The sequence below is a fragment of the Thalassophryne amazonica genome, chromosome 6, assembly GCF_902500255.1.
Source record: "Thalassophryne amazonica chromosome 6, fThaAma1.1, whole genome shotgun sequence".
Classification (NCBI taxonomy): domain Eukaryota; kingdom Metazoa; phylum Chordata; class Actinopteri; order Batrachoidiformes; family Batrachoididae; genus Thalassophryne; species Thalassophryne amazonica.
In genome coordinates this window covers 31,917,541-31,944,668 of record NC_047108.1, presented here as the reverse complement: position 1 = coordinate 31,944,668, position 27,128 = coordinate 31,917,541, and the positions used below count along the sequence as shown (strand labels likewise).

Below are 27,128 nucleotides of genomic sequence, written 5' to 3'. Positions count from 1 at the left end.
CTTTTATCAGCTTCGTCTTTTAACCAAAATTAAATCAATTTTATCCTTTTCTGACTTGGAACGCGTCATGCATGCTTTTATTTCTTCACGCCTGGACTACTGCAATTCACTTTTTTATGGAATTAATCAAAATACACTTCACAGACTGCAGTTAGTCCAGAATGCTGCTACACGCCTCTTAACTGGGAGCAAAAAACATGAACATATTACACCTATTCTTGCATCTTTGCACTGGCTCCCTGTTAATTTTAGAATTGATTTTAAAATTTTATTATTTGTTTTTGAAGTTTTAAATGGACTGGCCCCACAATATATTGTAGACCTCCAAATTTACTCCCCAGCGCGTGCTCTGAGGTCTGAGGGCCAGCTCCAGCTTGTGGTGCCTAGGACGAGACTTAAGACCAGGGGGGACAGGGCCTTCTCTGTGGCTGGGCCCAGACTCTGGAACGCTCTGCCTCTCCACGTTCGAACAGCCCCCACAATGGAGTGTTTTAAGTCTCGTCTGAAGACCCACTTTTATTCTCTGGCTTTTAGCTCTGCATGAGTTGTATGGTCCTCTGTTGTCTTTGGCCTAGTATTTTATTTATTTATTGTTTTATTGTTTTTATGTTTATTCATTTATTAGTATCTGAGTGGGTTTATTGTTTTGTATAGTTATATAATCATTTTTATGTGCAGCACTTTGGAAACTGTTCTGTTGTTTAAATGTGCTATATAAATAAAGTGGATTGGATTGGATTGAGCAGAGCGGAGAATCAGATGCTCAAACAAGTTATATTTGTGACCCCAACAGCTAATAAGCTAAACCTAGATTTATAAATAAGAGCAACACCCCCGCCTTACTTTGCATTGGGGGGACGTGACTAAATGTATATGCTGGTGGGCAGGCCTCATTTAAGTGGAGGACAGCTGTAGGTTTAAGACAGGTTTCACATAACCCAATCATATCTAAGTGATGATCAATAATTAGATCATTAATTAATGATTTTGAGAATAGTGATCTTATGTTAATGAGACCCAGACTAAGGACCTCAGTGGGGTTGACAGTTGAACTGTTTGGGTTTAGGAGTGGTTCCAGAGTAGCCTAACGGGAGAAGGTATAGGTTTGAGACATTCCATGCGCGTTGTAGGTAGCAGACATGAAATCTTTGATATTGCTGGAACAACCATTGGGCCATCCACAATTTCAGCATCATCCAATGTAGTAATGGGTATTAAGTTTGCAAAGCATATCCCTCTATGATTTTTATGGACACATCTATGGAAGCAGGTAATCAATTGGTTTCCTGCTGAGAACCATGGCCTCGGATTTAGAGGTGCTGATCCTCATCCCAGCTGCTCCACACTTGGCTGCAAACCAACCCAGAGGGTGGTGGAGGTCACAGGCCGATGATTCCAGCAGGACCACATCATCTGCAAAAAGCAGTGATGATACCCTCCTCCCCCCCCGACTATGCCTCAATAAGAACAATTTTACTAAATATAGGCTGCCCTTCACTTACACTTAAATCTTCTGCTTGGAAATACATGAGGCAGTTGTGACTCTGCGCAGATATGACTGATAAGAGTGCATTAAATCTGAGTCAAATACTTTAAAACTCACACTTTGACACATGTCTAGTTTCATGCGTTTTACTAACAACTCACGTAAGCATTTTCCCTGTAGTTGACATGATTATTTAAATCCTGGCATAATGCTGATTCAGCACACTTCTAAAAAGCCACCGGTTAGCAGCACAGTTTAAAACCAGACGTGTGCTAACACAGTGGATTATCTGATGCTATCATGATATTTAATGTTAACAATCGATAGCTTTGTATCGTAGCTTGCATACATCCCTATTCCATATGGGACAGTTCCATTATGATCCCCCATGATCCAGAGAACGTGCAAACATGGGATAAGCGACTTACTCAGGCTAAAAGTGCATACCTGGCAACCTGCTCAAAAACGCAAATAAAGTTGCGATCGACTTCGTCATCGGCTAGAACCGCAACAAACACTGCTTCTGCGTCAAATTTTTATCCCACTGGAGCACAATCAAACATGTTTCTTGCTGTGCTCACTAGGAATATCCCGTTTAAAGATGTTTGAACATGACTGAAGCTGTTAAGACTACGAACACCTGGAAGTGACCGCGTAATGATGGAGATTTGGCAAATCTGGATGAAATTTTTGAACAGCTCAAAAATTTCACACATTTCAAAACTGGTGCCAAAGATGGCTGTAACTACTTTGTATACAAAGTTTGTTCAACATTGATAAAAGATGGATCAAGGAGTTACTGTGATGCTTCAAAATGCACCGGGATTTGCTATTTGGGATTAAACAGAATGGAATGGTGCTCTATGGAATACCCTCATTAGCTGGTAATTTGCTTGTTCTGAACTCCTGCAAGAAGCTTTGAATGCCTCCAAGCTTCAGCTTTGAAGAGCACTTTGAAAATTCCAAGTTTCACGCTAGCCATGTGAAGTTCACAAAAGTACACAAAGTGAGTTGAAAGTAGTTGGAAATTAGACTTGGAAGACAAAGGCCGTGGCACTGGGAGGTGCACAGTAATTTCTCAGGGCATTATAGCCGCAGCGAGAGGTCATAACATTCACAGTGAAATTGCTACATTGCCGCCATGCAGCAACAGATTTGCACGGATCGCAGAGATGGACATTTTGGTCACATCAACTGTGGAAATCTGCACAATTCCCACATGCCTAAAATATGTCTGTGCTTTTGGAACCAGCCTCAAGCAGCCATTCAAAGAACTGCAGATTATAGCAGTTCCATGATCCCTTGATTTTTCAGCATAGAGGATGCTGTTTGGTTACTGACATCTGAGTAGCATATGATGGTATGTGAATGGACTGGTGAACCATGTTAATCCTGTAAATCCAGTCTCCATTTTTGGCACAGCAGCTGGTGACAGGCTAAATGAATGCTGGGCAGTGCAGCCTGAACTCTCACAATTGTACATATGACACATGCCAAAACAGATCACATTAAATATAGACTATAGCACAGACTTTTATTCTCTGCTCTCCTACCTCCAGATATTGCTTTGTTGTCTTTTTGGTGCACTCAGGCTGCATTACTGTGCATATGGCATGCAAGAGGCTGCAGGATACCTTCCAATAGGGGTGTAGCAATGTACCACAGTATGATATTTCATACTTCCGAATGCTGAGGCTGTTCGGTTCTTTGGGTCACTTGTTAATAAAACAGTAAAAATTTCATTGGTATGGGAATCTGGTTAAGATATTAAGAGTAATTCATTTCAAATAATTCATTTTATCCAGTCATTTCAGTTGTAAGTTTATATATATCCCCGTAATCCTTTATTATGTTTGGTACATGACGGTTGTTAAAACTAAGCATGTACGGTTGCGCTCATATCTAAGTAAAGTGTTGATCAGTCTCGTCACTTATCATCAACCCATCGTCAGGAGCACACAGCCCGTTGGTATGTAGCAACTTGTAAACTGTGAAATGTGTACTGAAAGCTACCAATTGCTAATGTACCTTGCTTTAGAAGCAGTTTAAAGCACAGTCAGTTTGTAATTATTTACTTTACCACGCTATGTCCGTGTAGCACGACAGAAAGTTGGTTAAACTGCATCACGTGTTGTGCGTGGCATGTGGGGAGCGTGCTCTCGGTTAGCCATATTAGCTGCAGCCACAACTGTGTGTTTGGTGATTACCAAGCTGAATAATGTAGCAGACGATAGTGTGGTAGGCTTTAAAGGAGTCGCGCTAGTCTAAAGGGCTGTCTCTGAGCGTCAAATTGGGCTTTATGCACCATGCCAGTCGGAGCGTGGGGGAGCTGCGCTCTGCGCAAGCGTGTTCAACGCTATGCATGATGGGAAATGTAGTCTGCGGGGCCTACTGCGTTAGTGGGAGATTAGAAAACCAGGGAATATAGATTGGATGGGGTTCATAAGAATAATTATAAGTATACAAGTATGAAAAATTAGAAATAAAGGTCATATTATTCGTAGCTAAATAGTAGAATGTATTGTTTAATTGAAATGATGTTGCATTTATATTCAATGAATATAATTGTAAATTTTGTTCATTTCTGTGTGTTTTCAGGTTTATGACCTGTGGTCTGTTCTGTTTGAAATTACAATAAACTATAAAACTAAAGACAAACACAAGTCATACCAGGTGTGCTGCCTGTCACTAACCCATTCGGAGGGGGTAATCAAAACATCCGAACAGTCATAAACCAAAGGCTACCAGTCAACATTGTGGCCTGAGTTTGAAGCCAGTACAGAGCCCGGACCTTCCATACACTTTCCACTCAACTGTTAACCTGTATAGCGGCCCAGACTGCATTCACCAAAAGAGCCAACCATCTCATCTTGTGGGCAGAAGCACTAGAAGAGAATGAGCTCAAGAGCGAGTGGAGAAACTTTAAAGGGGAACACGCCAAAGTTACGGACACAGGACTTGATTATGCCATGGCCCTGCGAGAATTAGAGGATGAACAGGCCACAGAGAAGGCGGATCAGGTCGACAGGAAAATAATGGAATGTGACCATAAGTTTGATGATGTTAAGGATCTTGTCTTAAATAGCCTCTGGACCAGGTTTGCTGAGGAGCAAATCTCCGCTCTCATAAAAGAGGCCGGCTCAGCCATGGATCAAGCGGAAGCGACTGATCACCTGAAGATGAGCAGGATGGAGTGCAATTTGGCAAATAAAGACCTCAAAAGAGAAGCTGATGAAGTCGACAGACTAGTTGCTGAGTGGACAGACATGATCCTTCGAGCCAAGTTTACAAAGTCAAGTGACGACTGCAGGAAGCTGAGGAAGCGACTAGAGAGACTAAGTGATTAGTGGGCATGGCGGCGAAACAGTTGGTCTGACAACGAAGAGGAGCAGAAAGAACAGGTGAAACTAGATGTTGCGGAGAAAAAGAACCAAGACGAGCAAGCTGCGTCTATACATTCTGAACCTAACATTAACCTGTCCTGTCCCATAGATAGTCATACCCCTGTATGAGAAGTCCAGCCTAACCCTCCTGGCATTCCCACCGATCTCAGCTATGGTGTACTTCCAGATGCTGCAAGCACACCACTGCAAGTCCAAGGAGCTCCCGGCATGTACCCTGGGCCACTCAGCGTCAAACCACAGATCACCCTGGAAGGAGCTCACCTGCCCAAATTTTCTGGTAACATGAGAGATTACTACCGCTGGAAAGCTGAATGGGAGGACCTTCAGCAGCTGGGGAACCCCCATGGAATAGAAAACATACGTAAGTTTCATCTCCTTGGAAGCCTAGAAGACAAAGTCAAGAGAGACCTCGTACTGTCCGGCTGCGGATCTGCCGACGATGTCTTCAGACTCTTGGACAACAAGTACAGAAACAAGCCTAAAATAGTCTTGCTTATCTCAAGAGAAGTGCATGGACTGCCACCTGTCAAGGGAAACAACCCCAGAAAGACAATCGAACTGATTCAGGCTGTCGAGAGTGCTCTTCGTGACCTTCAAGTCCTAGGGGAAGAAGATGCTGTGAAAAATCGGCTTGTGGCACAGTCGATTAAGAGCAAGCTGCCGGATTCCCTGAAAGAAAAGTGGCTAACATATAACAACGACCCAATGAGCGGCTTCTCCACAAGGAATCACTTTGACTGCTTACTGGAGTACCTAAAGAAACAGGAAGACATTCTTGAGGAGTTGGATCAGCTTCAACCCAGCTCAAAAGAACACTGAAGAAGATCACCAAAAGTGTGGAAAAGATCTTAAAGGCTGGAGGCTTCTCACTAAAACCATGGGTCTTGACTGGCCAAAGTGGGAGGTCAGAGTGAGCCAACGCCGCTTGCGCTAAAGACTCTGGTGTCGCCTAACCAGATGCAAGATGAAGAAAGTAAAGCACTGGGGGTTGGCTACGAACCTGAAACAGACAAACTTCGTGTGATGACGTCCATCAATTTCTCAAAGAAGTGAGGAAAGATGAGGATGGGAATTGATTTACGGGAAGATGAAGTGAGAAGCAGCACTCCAAACCCTTTAACTCATTGGATACTTCTAAGCCAGGTTGCTTGCTTCTACGATCCTATCGGTCTTGCCACACCTGTTAAACAGAAAGGAGTAATGCTTGTGAGGGAGTCCTACCAAGAAGCCAGCACAGGCAACCCAGCCAAAGACACTTGGGATGAGCCACGGTCACCAAAACTCAGAGAGGCTGCCATAAGACTGTTTGAGGAGTATGTCAGACTCGGCCAGATAAGGTTCGAAAGAAGTCTCACACCCTTTAGAGCTATTGGCTGCCCCTGGGGTATCACGTTTTCAGACGGCAGAGAAGCTTCCTATGGTGCCGTGCTCTATCTTTGGTGGGAGACTGAAGAAGGAGTTGTTGTGAGATTGGTAGAATCAAAAGCCAAGCTCACTCCTCTCAACCAGAAAGGAGACGTTATCAAGGCAGAGTTATGTGGAGCCGTCTTTGCGACCCATTTAAAAATGTACTTTGAGAAGCACTGCCGCCTTAAGGTTGATCGCTGGATCCACTTTGTAGATAGCCAAACTATCTTAGGAGCCATTCAGAAAGATAGTTATGGCTACCAAACTTTCTTTTCCAACCGTATTAGTGAGATACAGATGGCGGGGCCAGTGGAAGATTGGAGATGGGTCGACGGTAATCTCAATATAGCTGACATTGTCACGAGGGGAGCTACCCCTGAAGAACTCAACGAAGAATCAAAATGGCAACAAGGCCCTGAGTTCCTAAAACGACCTGAAGCAGAATGGCCTGTGAAGATGGCCAGTGAGATTGTAACAAAAGTTGCTGATGATGTAAAAAGAATGCGGAGGAAGGCATTTTCAGCTGTAACAACCAGGGCTCAGGCACGAAAGGTTTTAAGTTCCTGCAGCATTGATGATAGCGCTGCCGTGGGAGCAAGTGTACTACGGCCACTACCAAAAGATCACAGGCCAACCCAAGCAGCGAGTCAGCCAAAGAGAAAACCTTGGAGTGTGGCACTTGTGAGCCTAGTTGAGCCTGAACGGTTCAGTAGCTTGTCAAAGCTATGTGGAACTCTTGCCTGGGTTCAACAAGCTGCAGAATCTTGGCTAAATATGAAGTATCAAGCCTTGGTGTCAAAGTGGGAGGCAAAGGGTTCTAAGCTGTCTGCAGAAAAGAGAACAGTGGCCTTCCAAGCTCTTGTCCTCGCTGCCCAGCAAGGCGTGAACTTCAAAACTACAACCTTGAACCGCCTGGTTGTAACCAAAGATGAAAGCACAGGACTCCTGCTTTGCAGTGGTAGAGTCCAATCCTGGAATGAAGACGGTACAACTGTACCATTGATCCCCTTTCGGTCATGGCTGGGGACCTTGCTGGCTAGAGAAGATCACAGTGCCCATCATGAAGGTGTTGCTGCCACCCTACTACGCACGAGAAGAAAGGCGTGGGTTGTTGAAGGTCGAAGGATAGTCAAGAAGGTTATTAACAAGTGTATCGCTTGCAAAAAGCAAACAGCCAGACTATGCCAGCAAGTGATGAGCAACCTTCCTCCTGAGCATACTAGCAGAGCAAACCCATTTGAGTATACTACGTTAGATCTTTTTGGCCCCTTCGAGGTGAGAGATGCTGTAAAGAAAAGAACCAAGAAGAAGGTCTGGGGTGTGGTGTATTGCTGCACGGCTTCCAGAGCAGTCCACGCAGACACTGTCGACGACTTGTCTTCCGAGAGCTTTCTTCAGGCCTACACCAGATTCACTGCCCTGAGGGGTCATCCTCGGACGTTATGGTCCGACAGAGGCACAAATTTTGTGGGTACCAAGCCTGCTCTGAAAGACTTACACAAGCACTTAGCCTGTTTACAGAATGGGTCTGTCAAAAGCACAGCAGCAAAGAATGGAACTGAATGGCAGTGGGACTTCCATCCTGCAGACTCACCCCACAGAAACGGAGCGGTAGAGGCAGCTGTTAAACTTATTAAAAGAGCGCTCAATAGCCTCAGTGGAACAACAGACTGCTACACTTGTGGCAAATTCCAGACTCTTCTCTACTCAGCAGCCAACCTGACTAACGAGCGACCCATCGACGCCAAGGCACAGGAGCAAGAAGAAACTGTGGAATACTTGACTCCTAACTCCCTCATTTTGGGGCGCACTGGTCACGGAGGAGACCTGTACGGGATCGACGTAGAGATCCACCCTTGGCGCAGACTGAGGGCCGTCCAGGCAGGAATTGACAAGTTTTGGTCAAAGTGGAGTGAACTAGCAGGCCCAAACCTGTTTATCCGGCACAAATGGCACAGAGCGGAAAGAAGTGTCAAGGTTGGGGATCTGGTTTGGATCGCAGACCAGAACGCCCTTAGAGGACAGTTCCGGCTTGGGCGGATTGTCGTCACCTATCTGGATAAGACTGGTGTGGTTCGTGATGCTGATGTGGTGACCTGTATAGGCCTTCCTGCTCCCCTTGTATCCAGAGCCCAGGTAAAGAACTCTACTCTACCCTCAACTATAATCCTTCTCAGAGATGTACGGAGACTGGTCGTTTTGCTTCCTGTTGAAGATCAGCAGAAGGTATGAAAGTCCTCACCAGTGGGTACCCAAAGGACTCTTTCTTTGTTTAGTTAGTGGATAACCCTGGGAGGCAACTGAGTGTTTTAAGGGGAAACCTGCACTCAGGAGGAGGCAAGATGGTAGGGCCTACATCTTTAGTTAGGGCTTTGAGCTAATTATAGCTTTGAAAGACATTTTCATTGTTTTTATGTAAAGGCTCTACTGACTGTTTGTGTAGTGGCCTCCTTGGATCAAGATCAGTCGGCCAAGTGGGAGATGTTCGGTTCTTTGGGTCACTGGTTAATAAAACAGTAAAAATTTCATTGGTACGGGAATCTGGTTAAAATATTAAGAGTAATTCATTTCAAATAATTAATTTCGTCCAGTCATTTCAGTTGTAAGTTTATATATATTCCCGTAATCCTTTATTATGTTTGGTACATGACGGTCGTTAAAACTGAGCATGTGCGGTTGCGCTCATATCTTAGTAAAGTGTTGATCAGTCTCGTCACTTATCATCAACCCATCGTCAGGAGCACACAGCCCACTGGTATGTAGCAACTTGTAAACTGTGAAATGTGTACTGAAAGCTACCAATTGCTAATGTACCTTGCTTTAGAAGCAGTTTAAAGTACAGTTAGTTTGTAATTATTTACTTTACTGCGCTATGTCCGTGTAGCATGAAAGAAGGTTGGTTAAATTGCATCATGTGTGGTACGTGGCATGTGGGGAGCGTGCTCTCGGTTAGCTATATTAGCTGCAGCCACAACTGTGTGTTTGGTGATTACCAAGCTGAATAATGTAGCAGACGATAGTGTGGTAGGCTTTAAAGGAGTCGCGCTAGTCTAAAGGGCTGTCTCTGAGCGTCACATTGGTCTTTATGCACAGTGCCAGTCGGAGCGTGGGGGAACTGCACTCTGCGCAAGCGTGTTTAACGCTATGCATGATGGGAAACGTAGTCTGTGGGGCCTACTGCATTAGTGGGAGATTAGAAAACCAGGGAATATAGATTGGATGGGGTTTATAAGAATAATTATAAGTATACAAGTATGAAAAATTAGAAATAAAGGTCATATTATTCATAGCTAAACAGTAGAATGTATTGTTTAATTGAAATGATGTTGCATTTCTATTCAATGAATATAATTGTAAATTTTGTTCATTTCTGTGTGTTTTCAGGTTTATGACCTGTGGTCTGTTCTGTTTGAAATTACAATAAACTATAAAACTAAAGACAAACACAAGACATACCAGGTGTGCTGCCTGACACTAACCCATTCGGAGGGTGTAATCAAAACATCCGAACAGAGGCTATGTAATGAGCGTCTGAGAGCATGCGCTGCTGATGAATATTGCTCTCTCCACCACACTAGGTCATTGTCTTGGGTCCCAGATGGCAACCACCCAGGTACTTAACTAATCCATACCCACAAAGTGTGTTGTGGTCTTGCCCCCTGCCCTGGTCTCATCTACTGTCTGTCAGTTGTTGTGTTTTCCTGTACGAGAGTTCCCCAACATAACTTCTCCCACCTTTAGTACCTTAACAGCACTGGCTTCTGTGCCCCCAGTGTTCACAATCACTGCCTAAATGTTTATAGACACTTTTTAAACTGGACTTTATTGATTATATATATATATATATATATATATATATATATATATATATAATTATACAGTACATAACTTTGCAGGAGTACCCCCAATGTCGGTGTAATCCCCCCCCGTACAATGACAACAAAGACTATTCTATTTTGGGAATTATTTATGGTTTGTTTTACAACCCCAATTCCAAGTTAGGACGTTGTGTAAAATGTAAATAAAAACTGAATACAATGATTTGCAAATCTACTTCAACCTATGTAATGTTCAAACTGATGAACATTAAATATCTTGTCTTTGTGGTACATTCAACTGAATATAGGTTGAAGGGGATTTGCAAATCATTATATCCATCCATCCATCCATCCATTTTCTTCCGCTTCATCCGAGGTCGGGTCGCAGGGGCAGCAGCTCAAGCACAGCCGCCGAGACCTCCCGATCCACACACACCTCCCCCACCGCCTCCGGGGTAACCCTCCTCCTCCTCTTTCACAAATCATTATATTCTGTTTTTATTTACATTTTACACAATGTCCCAACTTCATTGGAATTGGGGATGTAGGTGCTAGTCAACTTGATGTTTCACTTTGTCTCTGTCAGTCCCTGTATGTGTTTGTGGGTGTGGCCTTGTCACTTGGTGTTCCTTCACAGGTGTGTCTCATCACAATCCCCACACCTATCTCTCATTTTCTCATTACAGGTCGCCATTTAAGTTTGTCACTGTTCTGCCCTCACTTCGCTAGGTTATTCTGGTTCATTCTGCTCCTGTTAGTAGTTGCTAACTCTGTATTTGCTTGTCTCCCCTTGTCCTCTTCCCCCCCCCCCCCCCCACTATCTCATTCAACAGTAAATAAACTATTGACATTTTCTACTCCTGTGTGGTCTCTGTCTGCAACTTTGTGTTCAATCATTTTTAAATTATGACACCAGTGTTTCACTTGTGGTATTATTAGCCTGGTGAGCCACCAGGCTAATGAGCACCCCTACCAGGCCAGAATTGTTTTTTAGTTTTTATAAACAGAAATAAATGGACTACATATATATAGTGCTTTTCCATCTGCATCAGACGCTCAAAGCGCTTTACAAGTAATGCCTCACATTCACCCCGATGTGAGGGTGCAATAGGGGATTAAAGACCTTGCCCAATGGCCCTTAGTGATTTTCCAGTCAGGCTGGGATTTGAACTGAGGATCTTTCGGTCTCAAGCGCTTAACCACTAGACCATCACCTCCCCCAACTAACCAACTAAGAACCAACTTCCCAGAACCAACTAAGAAATGCAGGCATGAAGATGAAAAACAACACAAAATATCCATTAATCTGAAAATCAAAAAACATTTACGTACATCTGCAGCACTCTGAACAGCACTGTGTGATGCTGCTCATAAGCACAAGTCTATCACTGTGTCTTTGACACAAGCCAAGCCTTTTTAAACTTAAATTGCAGGAGCTCAATTAAATTGGACGCATTGAACATTAAGGTTGACCCCAACAAGACCATGTTTTATCCACCTTGCTATCAAACCTGCAACAATTTGCACAAAACATAATTATTGAAATGTTTATAAACAATGTTTCTCAAAAAAAAAACAACAAAAAAACTGGAAAGGATTTTAGACCTGTGAATCCCCAAATCTGGTGTAAAGCTTTGGTCCCACTAAATAATAGTGTCATGAATAGTCATGAATAATGACTCATATGGATTTGTCAGAAATTTTAGTGATTATTCAAATAATGAGCTACAAATATGAACATTGTGCAAACAATTAAAAAACACTGAGTGAGTGCAAGTGATCTGATGATGAGGAGATTATCCCGCTTTTGTTCTGGGCGAGGAACCAGAGCAGGTGGTCCACCGACATACACACAGATCTCCACAGCTTCTGTTTGTAGTTTCTCCAGGACTCAGGTGCTATGAGCTCTGTCCCAGCGCTGAGTCCTGAAACACAGAGATGCAGACACACACTGCTCCAGCAGCAGCTCCAGGCGCGTTTCATTTAAAGAGTTGAGATCGTTAGCTCCGGTTTTGTTTTGTTCCTCTTTCGTCCCTTTTGCGCTCTTGGTTCGCAGGCTGTTCAGTGATAAAGCTCGTTCGTCCACCTTTTCTCAATAAATTGTGACTTTTTTTACTTTTTTCCCTTCGTTCAGGAATCGTCGTGTGCTGTGTCACTGGGTCATTACATCCTTGTTTGTCCTTGTAGTACCTCGTACACAAACTGCTCCATGCTGTTTTTACTAAATTTTGAACTTCTTGAAATTAGCTCCACACTCAGAGATGAGCCTAGTTAGCAGAATATTCTGCCTAGAAGAGCCTCTAAGAGCTACAGTTCTCCTACGTTTGCTGAATAAGTGGATTCTTATCAAATAAAACATGCTTACGTGGCTCATTCTTCATCCTTCATTATTCGGTGGGACCAGGGCTTTAGATATTGCGGAGGGGGGGGCACTTTGTTAAAATACTTATTATTTAGGGGTGGGGACAAAAAGGAAATAAACTGTAGGAGACAGTACAAGGTCGTTTAAAAGTGCTACATTTTTGTCTGTTTCCAAGACAATCCTCCAAATAGCAGCAAAAGCTGAGTGGGAGACAAACTCTCTCAAACTGTTAATGCTGAGAGTTGACCTTTGAGTCCATATTTTAACACATAAAACAGATGATCCCCACTCTCATGTTCATAACCACTATTTCCAAAGCTCACAGAGATTCAAAGATCTGTCCTTTTAATTTATTTAATTCATTAATTTAAAAAATGGTCATCCACACAAGTCAATTTTTTGTCTTGAAGTTTTACTTCCATATTGTGTGAATCAGCACACAAGCAGATAAGTATTTCCTTTGCTCGCACAGTTTGATTACACCACAGATGTCACATTGAGTTGAGGTCATGGAATGGAATGGATCGAAGATTAGCCAGAATGGCAAAGACTCAGCCAATGATCAGTTCCAGGGTGATCAATGAAGGTCTAAAGTTACCTGTGAGTACTGTAACAATGAGAAGATGCCTATGTGAAGCCACACTATGGGCAAGAAGCCCCCGCAAAGTCCCACTGATGAAAAACAAGTGCTGAAGAGGTTACAATTTGTTAAACAACACACTGAGTGATCTAGAAAGAAATGGTGCAACATTTTGTGGACTGATGAAAGCAACATTGTTGTTTTTGGGTCTGGGGGCCACAGACAGTTTTTCAGATGACTCCCAAAAACTGAAATCAAATCACATTACTCTGTGAAGACAGTGAAACATGGTGACGCAAGCATCATGATATGATGATGTTTCTCATACTATGTTGTCGGGGCTACTTATCGCATACCAGGAATCATGGATCAGTTTGAATACATCACAATACTTGAAGAGGTCATGTTGCCATATGCTGAAGAGGAAATGCCCGTGAAATGGGTGTTTCAACAAGACAATGACTCCAAACACACCAGCAAGCGACCAACATCTTGGTTCCCGACCAACAAGATCAACATTATGGAGTAGTCAGACCAATCAAATGTGTGTGACATCAGAAATGCTGTTTCTGAGGCAAAAACAAGAAATGCAGAGGAACTGTGGAATGTAGTCCAATGGTCCTGGGCTGGAATACCTGTTCACAGACGCCAGAAGTTGGTCAACTTCATGCAGCACAGACGTGAAGTACTTCTCAGAAACACTGGTTATACAATTAAATATTAATTCAGTGATTCACAGGAAAGGTAAATCTTCAAGATTTTTTTTCAGTTTATACAGTAACTGCTATTTCTTTGAACAGCCTAATATTCCTTTTTCTTCACTTTCTGTAAAGTAATAAATTTGCTTTGATTTGGAATAGAATGTGCAGTGTTCCCAATGCATCTGTGTGTATGAAAATAAAAGCTATTACAAAGGTTTTGAGCTTTACTCAGTTTTTTTTTTTAAACACACTGCTATTAATTTAAACACAACTGTATAAACCTTTTGCAGCAGCATGATTAGCCATAAAACCATAAACCCAAAATACCACTGCAGAAGGTTTTAGATGTTTTTGACAATGTGCAAACTCTACTCACAGTTTGTTCCCTTTGAGGGCAGCATGATGCAGCAGGTTGAATCCTCGATTGTTCTGCTGGGTGAAGTCAATGTTCGGTACCATGACCAGGATCTCAATAATACTGCGGAAATCTTTAGCAATGGCATCATGAAGTGGCGTGTCCCCATAAGAATCCTGATAGACAAAAATAAGAAAATGTAGCACCATGAAAGAGGATCCAGTGCAAATCAGTGCCATATTTGCGCTGGAGATGTATGGGCCCTTTCTGAAGTTTATCAACAACTTAACATAACAAATGGAAAATAGAATTACCGTAATTTCCAGACTATAAGCCGCTACTTTTTTCACACATGTTGAACACTGTGGCTTAAATAATGATGCAGCTAATTTGTGAATTTTTACAGGCTTTCACATAAGTCAAAATACGTCAATTGAGGCTGTCCATTGATTGGCTGAAAGCTGAGGTCCTCATGCGGCATAAATTCACACACAAAGTAAATATAAAGTCTTACTTATTTGTTTTAGCGGAATCATCATCACCTCCTGAAGAAAAATCATCCCCCTAAAGCCTCCTGATTTTGGAAAATGACATCTGAAAATACTTTAATTCCTTGTCATGGCTGAAGAAAAGTCCCTCTCAGGGAATTTTGTGCCAAGGGTGCGCTGTCAAATCAGTCAGCGGAGACCCCCACCCCCAAACGGGTCTCTCTCTTTGCACCACAAGTTGAAAAAGTCACAATGCCTCATTAACGTCTCATTTACCATAGACACCAGGTGATCCTGGCTGCATGCGATGAAATTATCTCATGATCCACAAAGAAGAAAAAAGTTAAAGTTACTCAGTTCTCCGTGTGGAGAGGAGATGCCACATGCCACCGTGCGCGCCCTGGAATGCCGTGCTGGTCAATATTTACATGTAACACCTTCAGGGGAAAAAAGCATTTACGGTACATATTTAATTAAAAGTTAAAAAATCTTTCTGTCTAACATCTTTCTGTGTAAATGTCAAATGTTACAAAGTAGAGACCTGCGGCTTATAGACAAGTGTGGCCTATTTATGTACATTTTTTTTCTTTTTAAAATTGGAGGTGCAGCTTATATTCAGGTGCTCTCTATAGTGTAGAAATTACGATAGAAGGGTTTTTTGTAACTTTATATATGAGAGTACTTTAACACGAGTGATTAAAAAGTATGAACTTGATAAAAAAATAAAATCCATCAGATTCCTCTGCTTTTGAGTTGTTCCAGTTTGCAACAGCTTGCCATAGCAGATAGACATGAATCTGCATGTTGGTTAGGCAAAACGTTTTCACCAGATGCCCTTGTTGCTGCAATGTCAACTCCATGAGGACCTTTTTTTTTTTTTTGGTCGTGTCCTGATAGTGGACACAAACGGTGTACCCGGAGGAAACCACACACATACAGTAGTGTTCAGAATAATAGTAATGCTATGTGACTAAAAAGACTAATCCAGGTTTTGAGTATATTTCTTATTGTTACATGGGAAACAAGCTACCAGTAGATTCAGTAGATTCTCACAGATCCAACAAGACCAAGCATTCATGATATGCACACTCTTAAGGCTATGAAATTGGGCTATTAGTAAAAAAAAAAAAGTAGAAAAGGGGGTGTTCACAATAATAGTACCATCTGCTGTTGACGCTACAAACTCAAAGCTATTATGTTCAAACTGCTTTTTTAGCAATCCTGTGAATCACTAAACTAGTATTTAGTTGTACAAGTATAACCACAGTTTTTCATGATTTCTTCACATCTGCGAGGCATTAATTTTATTGGTTTGGAACCAAGATTTTGCTCGTTTACTAGTGTGCTTGGGGTCATTGTCTTGTTGAAACACCCATTTCAAGGGCATGTCCTCTTCAGCATAAGGCAACATGACCTCTTCAACTATTTTGACACATCCAAACTGATCCATGATACCTGGTATGCGATATATAGGCCCAACACCATAGTAGGAGAACCATGCCCATATCATGATGCTTGCACCACCATGCTTCACTGTCTTCACTGTGAACTGTGGCTTGAATTCAGAGTTTGGGGGTCGTCTCACAAACTGTCTGCGGCCCTTGGACCCAAAAAGAACAATTTTACTCTCATCAGTCCACAAAATATTCCTCCATTTCTCTTTAGGCCAGCTGATGTGTTCTTTGGCAAATTGTAACCTCTTGTGTACATGTCTTTTATTTAACAGGGGGACTTTGCGGGGGATTCTTGCAAATAAATTAGGTTCACACAGGTGTCTTCTAACTGTCACAGCACTTACAGGCAACTCCAGACTGTCTTTGATCATCCTGGAGCTAATCAATTCTGGTTATTCTTCTATCCATTTTGATGGTTGTTTTACGTTTTCTTCCACGCGTCTCTGGTTTTTTTTGTCCATTTTAAAGCATTGGGGACCATTGTAGATGAACAGCCTATAATTTTTTGCACCTGCGTATAGGTTTTCCCCTCTCCAATCAACTTTTTAATCAAACTACACTGTTCCTCTGAACAATGTCTTGATCGTCCCATTTTCCTCAGGCTTTCAAAGAGAAAAGCTAGCTTCATCCTTACATAGGGGACACCTGATTCACACCTGTTTGTTCCACAACATTGACAAACTCACTGACTGTATGCCACACTACTATTATTGTGAACACCCCCTTTTCTACTTTTTTTTTTGTTACTAATAGCCCAATTTCATAGCCTTAGGAGTGTGCATATCATGAATGCTCGGTCTTGCTGGATTTGTGAGAATCTACTGAATCTACTGGTACCTTGTTTCCCATGTAACAATAAGAAATATACTCAAAACCTGGATTAATCTTTTTAGTCACATAGCACTACTATTATTCTGAACACTACAGTACACTTGGGAAATATGCAAATTCCACACAGAAAGAAACAGGGCATTGTTGGGTTTGAACCTAGAACTTTCTTGCATTGACAAAAGTGCTAATAATATAGAGATGGATCTGTACAGTAGTAAACAGTCACCTGTAATTAATCTAGATTACTGTGGCTCTGAAAAGGAATGGCACTTAGAATGTTTTGCTCACTATAATTACTTCTAATTGTTATTGCTGGATGTAAGCAAACACTTTCAAAGGCAATGAGAGGGGGTTGTCCTTTTACCCAATAATTTGTGGGTTCAATTTCAATTTTTCAATTTATTTTCATTGATATAGCGCCAAATCACAACAGAGTTGCTTCAAAGCACTTCACACAGGTAAGGTCTAACCTTACCAACCACCAGAGCAACAGTGGTAAGGAAAAACTCCCTCTGAGGAAGAAACCTCAAGCAGACCAGACTCAAAGTGGTGACCCTCTGCTTGGGCCATGCTACAAACATAAATTACAGAACAATTCACAGAACAATTCACGGACGAATATACAAGAAATGCTATTGGCGCACAGGACAGGAGGATCACCAGCACGAATACAACTCCCATCTCTGGATGGAGCTGCACCTTAAACGGAGAGAAAAAACAGAATCATGCATCAGAAAGACAAAAAATACTGTATAATTTGCCAGCATTAAACAACAAGAAAAACAGAGAAATACTAAGGTGATCGCCGGCCACTAGCCCTAAACTTCACTAAAAGACCCAGAATTTAGGTAAAGGTACGGCCGCGGCCCGCTTCAATTACTAATAAATGAATTAAAAGAGTAAAAAGCGTAAAACAAAACTACCAGTATGCTAGCCAAATGAAAGGGAAAATAAGTGTGTTTTAAGTCTGGACTTGAAAATATTGATTTTATTGACGCAGGGAGATCATTCCACAGAACAGGGGCACGATAAGAGAAAGCTCTGTGACCCGCAGACTTCTTATTCACCTTAGGGAGACAAAGTAGTCCTGCACCCTGACAACATAAAGCCCGGGCCGGTACGTAAGGTTTAATTAGGTCAGCTAGGTAGGGAGGTGCCAGTCCATGAATAATTTTATAGGTTAGTAGCAGAACCTTAAAATCTGATCTCACTGGGAAAGGAAGCCAGTGAAGGGATGCCAAAATGGGTGTAATGTGGTCGAACTTTCTGCTTCGTGTCAAAAGTCTGGCTGCAGCATTTTGAACCAACTGGAGACCCCTAATGCTAGACTGCGGTAAACCAGAAAATAGAACATTGCAGTAGTCCAATCTAGAAGAGATAAATGCATGGATCAGGGTCTCAGCATCAGCCATAGACAGGATGGGACGAATCTTCGCTATATTTCGCAGGTGGAAGAAAGCAGTCCTAGTAATATTTCTAATGTGGAGGCCAAAGGACAACAAAGGATCAAAAATTACCCCAAGGTTCCTCACTTTGTCAGTGTGATGTACACACGAGCCGAGGCTGAGCGTTAACTGGTCAAATTGATGCCGATGTCTCACTGGACCAAGAACCATCATTTCAGTCTTATCAGAGTTTAAAAGTAGGAAGTTTCTAGACATCCAACTTCTCACTGATGCAAGGCAATCTTCTAAGGATTTTATGTGAACGAGATTACCAGCAGTTATCGGCATGTATAACTGAGTATCATCTGCATAGCAGTGAAAGGTAATCCCAAAACGCCGCAATATGTGCCCAAGGGGTGGGAGACTGGGAGAAAAGCAGGGGGCCTACGACAGACCCCTGTGGAACCCCAAATTTCATGTCACTAAGGTTAGAGGTAGTGTTACTGTACAAAACACAGTGAGAACGACTGGTCAAGTATGACATCAGCCATGCAAGGGCACTCCCAGTAATCCCAAAATAATTTTCCAGCCTATCGAGTAGAATATGATGATCCACTGTATCAAATGCAGCACTGAGATCTAACAGCAACAGAACCATAGTGTCCGAATCCATTGTAAGTTGAAGATCATTCACCACTTTAGTGAGAGCCGTCTCTGTGGAATATTTTCTAAAAGCAGACTGCAGTGGCTCAAAGAGATTATTCTCAGTAAGATAGTCTACGAGCTGCCGTGACACCACTTTTTCCAGAATTTTAGAGAAAAATGACAGATTTGATATCGGCCGATAGTTTGCCAATACACTAGGGTCAAGATTAGGTTTCTTAAGTAATGGTTTAATCACTGCAGATATGAAACATTTAGGAACAGATCCAGAAGTTAAAGAAAGATGAATAATTTCCAGCACAGTCGGCCCAAGAGTGGCCCACAGGTCCTTAAACAGTTTAGTTGGTATAGGATCAAATAAACAGGTTGTGCTTTTTGTTGACATTACGAGTTTTGTCAGCATGCCTAGCAAGATACTATCAAATTCTGTAAATCTAGGTAATACCTCAGTAGTGGTGCCCACCTCAATAGCAGGGTGTAGTGGCTGGGTTAAGGCATGCTGGGATATGTTTAACCTAATGTCTTCTATTTTTTTGTCAAAGTAATCCAGGAAATCTTGTGCTGTAAAAGAAGCGCAAACTACAGGTGGTTGTCCATGAATAACTGTTGCCACCGTGTCGAACAAGAACTTTGAGTTATGCTTGTTTTTGTTGATCAAATCAGAGTAGTAAGTCCGCTTTGTAGCCAGTAATGCATGCTTATAGTCTAAGATAGCATCACGCCATGCAAGGTGAAATACTTCTAATTTTGAAAGACGCCATTTCCATTCTAGACCTCTTGCTTTATGCTTGAGGTCACGCAGATAATCATTGAACCAAGGTGACTGTGATTTGGGGGAGCGCGGTTTTAACACAGATGGTGCAATCAAGTCAAGTGTAGTTTTGAGCGCCGAGTTAAACTATCCACAAGTCTGTCTACTGACTGGGTATTTGTCAAATGTGAAGCTAAGACATCAGGCAGTTTAGCTTCGAGTTCAGCCTTAGTTGAGGAGTTGATGCATCATCGTAATGATACATAAGGTTGTTGTTCCACTCCAATCTGTGCTCTTAAAACAGTCCCTCAGAGCATCCTCTGCCTCAGGGGACCCCACCCTAATTGAGCGTGTGACGGTTGGCTGTCTGCGCACACACGGGATGTACTGTGGCTGCAGTAAAACGAAGTTGTGATCTGATTTACCCAGTGGAGGCAGAGGAATGGCCTTGTAAGCTTCTCTCACATTGGCATACATGAGGTCAATTGTCTGGTTTTTCCTTGTGGGGCAATTCACAAACTGATAGAATGCAGACAGATTTGACTCCAGTGTAACATGACTGAAGTCCCCACAGATAAAAATGAAGGCATTAGGATGTTGAGTCTGGAGCTTAGCAACAGTGGAGTGAATGACGTCACACGCCTTCTCAGGAAGTGCACGCGGTGGAATGTAAACACATACAGCGATCAGGTGACTGCTCTCGAGGCACGTAGTATGGTCTGAGGCTGACAGCTAAAAGTTCTATATCCGGACAGCAGACTGTTTCTTTCACAGTGACGTGACCTGGGTGACACCACTTAATGTTGATGAAAAGTACAAGCCCCCCACCTTTATGTTTTCCGCTCAGCTCCGGACTTCCATCCAATCTCACTGTGGAAAAGCCGGGTAGCTCAACGTTAGCATCCAGGATGTTGCTGTTTAGCCACGTCTCTGTGAAACACAGAACGCTGCACTCTCGATATGTCCTGACATTCCTCACCAAGGCTGCTAGTTCATCCGTTTTGTTGGCAAATGAGTTAACATTCCCCATCACAACCGAAGGAACAGAGGGTTTATACCGCCATTGCTTCTCCAGTCTTCTGAATTTTAGCTTCTTGCCTGCTCTGCAGCCGCAGTAAGTTTTCCTCAACTCCCTGGGTATGATGTAAATGTCTGTAATGTTAAATCCACTAGTCCGTAATGCCAGCAACCACGCCCGTGTGTAAACCAGTTTGTTACCGCCCTTACAAGCAGCGTAAAAGCCGGTATCCATAGGATAGAGTAAATATCAACACTCAAAAAAATTAAATACTCAATTTGAACAGACTTTGGACAAAAAACACAATAAAAACACACTAGAAAACAGCCACACTACCAGAGCTCGGGATAGGCCACCCTTGTCTGCGCTATCTCAAATTGGGGATATTGCGCGCATCAACCTCAACCAGATATGTACAGCAAATCAAACTCTTGGCTGCTCTGACAATCAATACTCAAGCAAGTGAAAGACTCCAGACCTAGTTGGAGGCTTTTGAAATGTAGTACAAAATATCATGAAAGAAATGCTAAACTACATTAAAAAGGCTAATGGCTGAAAGCAGGCAGAAAAAAAAGGGTAAATTTTGGATAAAGAATTCATGAAAGCCTTAATGAAGTGTTCACCAAATGACAACCGCCTTCAGAAACTAGTTCACTGGTTACTCACACAACATGCAACTCCCATTCACTGACTTAGTCATAAGCTTACTCTCAAGCTAGTCAATGAATGAACTGGGGGGGCTCAATTATTTTAATACCTCTCAACGTTTTCTCTAGTTTTTGTAGATTTTGGATATTGTCCTGCTTTCATGATGCTTAAGGATCATTATTACATGTCAGTTCATTAAATGCCTCCTACCTTACCGTCTCACCTTTAACTGAAAAGAACAGTGCAAATTTTCAGGAAGGCCAGTTTATGTGTTTTGGGGCTTTTCAAACATTAGGGATAGACCGATAATCGGCTTGGTCGACACTGGCTGTATATAGGCCAATTATCATCATTGGCCGATCGGCTGGGGCTGATAATCACCCCTGGCCGATTATCGGCCCAGCCAATTTCTTTATTTCTTTGGAACCCCATTAGCTTCCACTAAGTGGTTACTAGTCATCCTGGGGTCCAATAACTTAAAATCACAATACAATTATATTCCAGCGATAAATAATACATACAATTAAGTCACAACTACATTTCAATAAATACTCCATGCAATTAACAAATTCAATTCATAATCCTTCACACTGAACTCGGTCCACAATCTATGCTTTTTTCAATTCATTCATACAGTTTTGTTTTAAAATCTTTTAAAAATAATATCAACAGTTTATTTGCCTTGAAACCCCAGACAAATGGTTCCATGCTTCTGAGGATCTAAATAACACTGTTCTCCTCATACAGTTGAAATTTGGAAAAGGTACGATTAAATGACCAAGGCTAACCTTGGTCAAATTGGGCTGATTTTCACAGATCTGGCAACTTGCTTCTGACGGATTATTTGTTGCTGTGACGCCACTCTGAACTTCACACGGTTGTATACGCTTCTTTTATTTCTGTTTAGCACTCTTCTGGTTATTAATTGTATCTACTCTGAACGTTATTTAACAACAGTCCTGTTGTGAATCGTTAGCAGTTAGCATTCGCTAGCCATTAGCATTTGCTAGTGGTCAGCTTTCGCTAGCTAGGTCGACACCTCCCCTCTCCGTTGTTACTTTTTATAGCTGTTTCTATTCTACCCATTTAATACTTCTGTTCGTTTTTCAGTTGAACTGCTGTGAATTTTAAGTAATTTTTACTCCTGTGTAAAATCTTAGGAGCAGCTAGCATTTTCGCTAGTGGTTAGCTTGCGTTAGCTATTTCTGACCCTTCTCATCATTTTTTTATTTCATTTTTTTACACTCCTGTTAGTTAATTAACTGTTTAGTGTATTTTATAGCTGCTGCTTTTTTACCTGTTTAATACTTCTGTTATTTTTTCAGTGTAACTGCTGTGAATTTTCATTCATTTATCTGCATCTGTGTGAGCCTTAGGAGTGGCTAGCTTATCCATTATTGGTTAGCTCGTGTTTGCTTGGCTACATTTTTGAATTTCTTAGTGCACAAAGTACACTACTTATTATACTTTACACCCTCCGTAAATCCTGCGTGATGTTGGAAGATAGGGTGGCTCTCTTAGAGAGCCGTGTCCGTAAGTTAGAGCAGCTTCTTAGCGCAGTGGAGTTAGATGTTACAGGCACTCCAGATGAGGTTAGTGTTGGGCCGGCTAGTGAGCCCATTAGCATCAGCTTAGAAACGCCGGCTGTGGAGGACGGCTTTCGGACTGTGGCTAGGCGGAGGAAGTCCTGAAGGGCTTGGTGCCCGGTTGTGGCACCCCGATCACACTCGCCAGTGCGAACTGTGAATCGGTTCTCCCCCTTGGATTTGCCAGATGTGAATTCTCTCAGCCCACGAGTGACTTCCACTCCTGTCTCCAGGCCAAAACACCGGACTTTAGTGATAGGGATTCCATCACCCGCAAAGTCAGGTTACAGACGCCAGCTGACGTTAAATGTATTCCTGGGGCCAGAGCTCCCGACATTGCATCTCATCTTAGGGTGCTGACGCTGCAGAAGGGAAGACAGATGAAGGAACATGACACGATATATAGTCACATAGTTATTCACGTTGGCACCAATGATATCAGGATGAAGCACTCAGAGGTCACAAAAATGGACATAGAGAGGACTTGTGACCTTGCCAGAAAGATGTGTCGACATCGATTAATAGTCTCTGGTCCCCTCCCCTCCCGGGGTACTGATGAGGCGTTTAGCAGGCTGACATCATTAAATAGGTGGCTGGCGCAGTTTTGTAGACAGCAAGGCTTTAGCTTTATTGATAACTGGCCTTCGTTCTGGGGCCACCGTGGCTTGCTGATGCCGGACGGCCTCCACCCTACTGGGGAAGGTGCCGCCATCTTATCTGCGAACATAGATAGAGCTCTACAGGGAGGGTAACATTAGGAATCTACAGCAGGCCACGGAGCAGGTGATTAGAGACCCTGCAAGGTCTCTATGACAAATGTGGGTGTGGAATCCATTAGCTTAGCGGGAAATTTAGTGCAGAAAATCCACTATGGTGATAGTGCAGTTTATTTGCCAGGGAGAGAATTTCAACAAGTTGAGACTGGGGCCTGCTTCGTAGTCGTGTCCATAAAAATCATAGAGGGATATGCTTTCCAAACTTAATACCCATTACTATATTGGATGATGTTGAAATTGAAGATGGCCCAGTGGTTGTTCCAGCAATAGCAAAGATTTCATATGTGCTACCTACAACGCGCATGGAATGTTTTAAATCCAAACTTCTAGGCATCTTATATATGCTACTCTGGAACCACACCTAAACCCAAACAGTTCAACTGTCAACCCCAGTGAGGTCCTTAGACTGGGTCTCATTAACATAAGATTACTGTCCTCAAAATCATTGTTGATCAATGATCTAATTATTGATCATCACTTAGATATGATTGGGTTATGTGAAACCTAGCTTAAACCTACAGCTGTCCTCCCCTTAAATGAGGCCTGCCCACCAGCATATACATTTAGTCACATCCCTCGTGATGCGAAGCAAGGCGGGGGTGTTGCTCTTATTTATAAATCTAGATTTAGCTTATTAGCTGTTGGGGGTTACAAATATCACTCACTTGAGCATCAGATTCTCCGCTCTGCTCAGGATATTACACATTGCCAAGGTCAGAAGAATAAATATCAGTCGTATTACTTTGTCACTGTAAATAGGCCTCCTGGCCCATATTCTGAATTCTTAGATGAATTTGCTGCATTCATCTCTAACTTGTCAACTAGTGTAGATAACATTCTGATTTCGGCAATGCATTCGGGATTCGACGCACATTAGTGGAAATACCCTGGATCTGGTTCTCGCACGTGGTATTGCTGTCACGAATATTGACATGCCTCTTACATCAGTGGTGTCTGATCACTCACTTATTAAGTTTACAGTTTCGCTGCCGTGTTTAGTGGAACAACAACCTTCTATATCTTTACGGCGATGCATCAACTCCTCAACTGACTGAACTCGAAGCTAGACTGCCTGATGTCTTAGCTTCACATTTGACAAATACCCAGTCAGTAGACAGACTAGCGGATAGTTTAAACTCAGTGCTCAAAACTACATTCGACATGATTGCACCACCTGTGTTAAAACTGCGCTCCCCCAAATCACAGTCACCTTGGTTCAATGAATATCTGCGTGACCTCAAGCATAAAGCAAGAGGTCTAGAAAGGAAATCGCGTTGTTCAAAATTAGAAGTATTTCACCTTGCGTGGCGTGATGCTATCTTAGACTATAAGCATGCATTATTGGCGACAAAGCGGCCTTACTACTCTGATTTGATCAACAAAAACAAGCATAACTCAAAGTTCTTGTTCGACATGGTGGCAACACCTTTGCATGGACAACCACCTGTAGTTCGCGCTCCTTTTACAGCACAAGATTTCCTGGATTACTTTGGGAAGAAAATAGAAGACATCAGGTTAAACATATCCCGGCATGCCTTAATCCAGCCACTACACCCTGCTATTGATGTGGGCACCACTACTGAGGTATTACCTAGATTTACAGAATTTGACAGTATCTCACTAGGCATGCTGACAAAACTCGTAATGTCAACAAAAAGCACAACCTGTTTATTTGATCCTATACCAACAAAACTGTTTAAGGACCTGTGGCCCACTCTTTGGCCGACTGTGCTGGAAATTATTATTTTTTCTTTAACTTCTGGATCTGTTCCTAAATGTTTCAAATCTGCAGTGATTAAACCATTACTTAAGAAACCTAATCTTGACCTTAGTGTGTTGACAAACTATCAGCCGATATCAAATCTATAATTTTTCTCTAAAATTCTGGAAAAAGTGGTGTCACGGCAGCTCGTAGACTATCTTACTGAGAATAATCTCTTTGAGCCACTGCAGTCTGCTTTTAGAAAATATCATTCCACAGAGACGGCTCTCACTAAAGTGGTGAATGATCTTCTGCTTACAATGGATTCGGACACCACTACGGTTCTGTTGCTGTTAGATCTCAGTGCTGCATTTTATACAGTGGATCATCATATTTTACTTGATAGGCTGGAAAATCATTTTGGGATTACTGGAAGTGCCCTTGCATGGCTGACGTCATACTTGACCAGTCGTTCTCACTGTGTTTTGTACAGTAACACTACCGATAACCTTAGTGACATGAAATTTGGGGTTCCACAGGTGTCTGTCTTAGGCCCCCTGCTTTTCTCCCTTTATATAGCACCCCTTGGGCACATATTGCGGCGTTTTGGGATTACGTTTCACTGCTATGCAGATGATACTCAGTTATACATGCCAATAACTGCTGGTAATCTCGTTTACATAAAATCCTTAGAAGATTGCCTTGCAGCAGTGAGAAGTTGGATGTCTAGAAACTTCCTACTTTTAAACTCTGATAAGACTGAAATGATGGTTCTTGGTCCAGTGAGACATCGGCATCAATTTGACCAGTTAACGCTCAGCCTCGGCTCGTGTGTCATACATAACACTGACAAAGTGAGGAACCTTGGGGTAATTTTTGATCCTTTGTTGTCCTTTGGCCTCCACATTAGAAATATTACTAGGACTGCTTTCTTCCACCTGCGAAATATAGCGAAGATTCGTCCCATCCTGTCTATGGCTGATGCTGAGACCCTGATCCATGCATTTATCTCTTCTAGATTGGAGTACTGCAATGTTCTATTTTCTGGTTTGCCGCAGTCTAGCATTAGGGTCTCCAATTGGTTCAAAATGCTGCAGCCAGACGTTTGACACGAAGCAGAAGGTTCGACCACATTACACCCATTTTGGCATCCCTTCACTGGCTTCCTTTCCCAGTGAGATCAGATTTTAAGGTTCTGCTACTAACCTATAAAATTATTCATGGACTGGCACCCTCCTTCCTAGCTGACCTAATTAAACCTTACGTACCGGCCCGGGCTTTACGTTCTCTGGGTGCAGGACTACTTTGTGTCCCTAAGTTGAATAAGAAGTCTGTCACAGAACTTTCTCTTATCGTGCCCCTGTTCTGTGGAATGATCTCCCTGCATCAATAAAACAGTCAGCTTCTGTGGATATTTTCAAGTCCAGACTTAAGACGCACTTATTTTCCCTTTCATATGGCTAGCATACTGGTACAGTTTTGTTTTATGCTTTTTACTCTTTTAATTCATTTTATTAGTAATTGGAGCGGGCCACGGCCTCAACTTTACCTAAATTCTGGGTCTTTTAGTGAAGTTTAGGGCTAGCGGCCGGCGATCACCTTAGTATTTCTCTGTTTTTCTTGTTGTTTAATGCTGACAAATTATACACTATTTCTTGTCTTTCTGATGCCTGATTGTGTTTTTTCTCTCTGTTTAAGGTGCAGCTCCATCCA

General features: G+C 42.4%; 1 protein-coding gene across 3 annotated transcripts in view; it reads right to left on the bottom strand.

Moving 5' to 3' along the window:
- Nucleotides 1-27,128, bottom strand: part of mib2 (mindbomb E3 ubiquitin protein ligase 2) — a 231,775-nt gene that overhangs the window by 44,049 nt on the left and 160,598 nt on the right. For all 3 annotated transcript variants that reach the window (XM_034171927.1, XM_034171926.1, XM_034171925.1), the window contains one exon: nt 14,135-14,289. In XM_034171927.1, the coding sequence (XP_034027818.1) occupies nt 14,135-14,289 (155 nt within the window). The remainder of the gene's footprint in view (nt 1-14,134; nt 14,290-27,128) is intronic.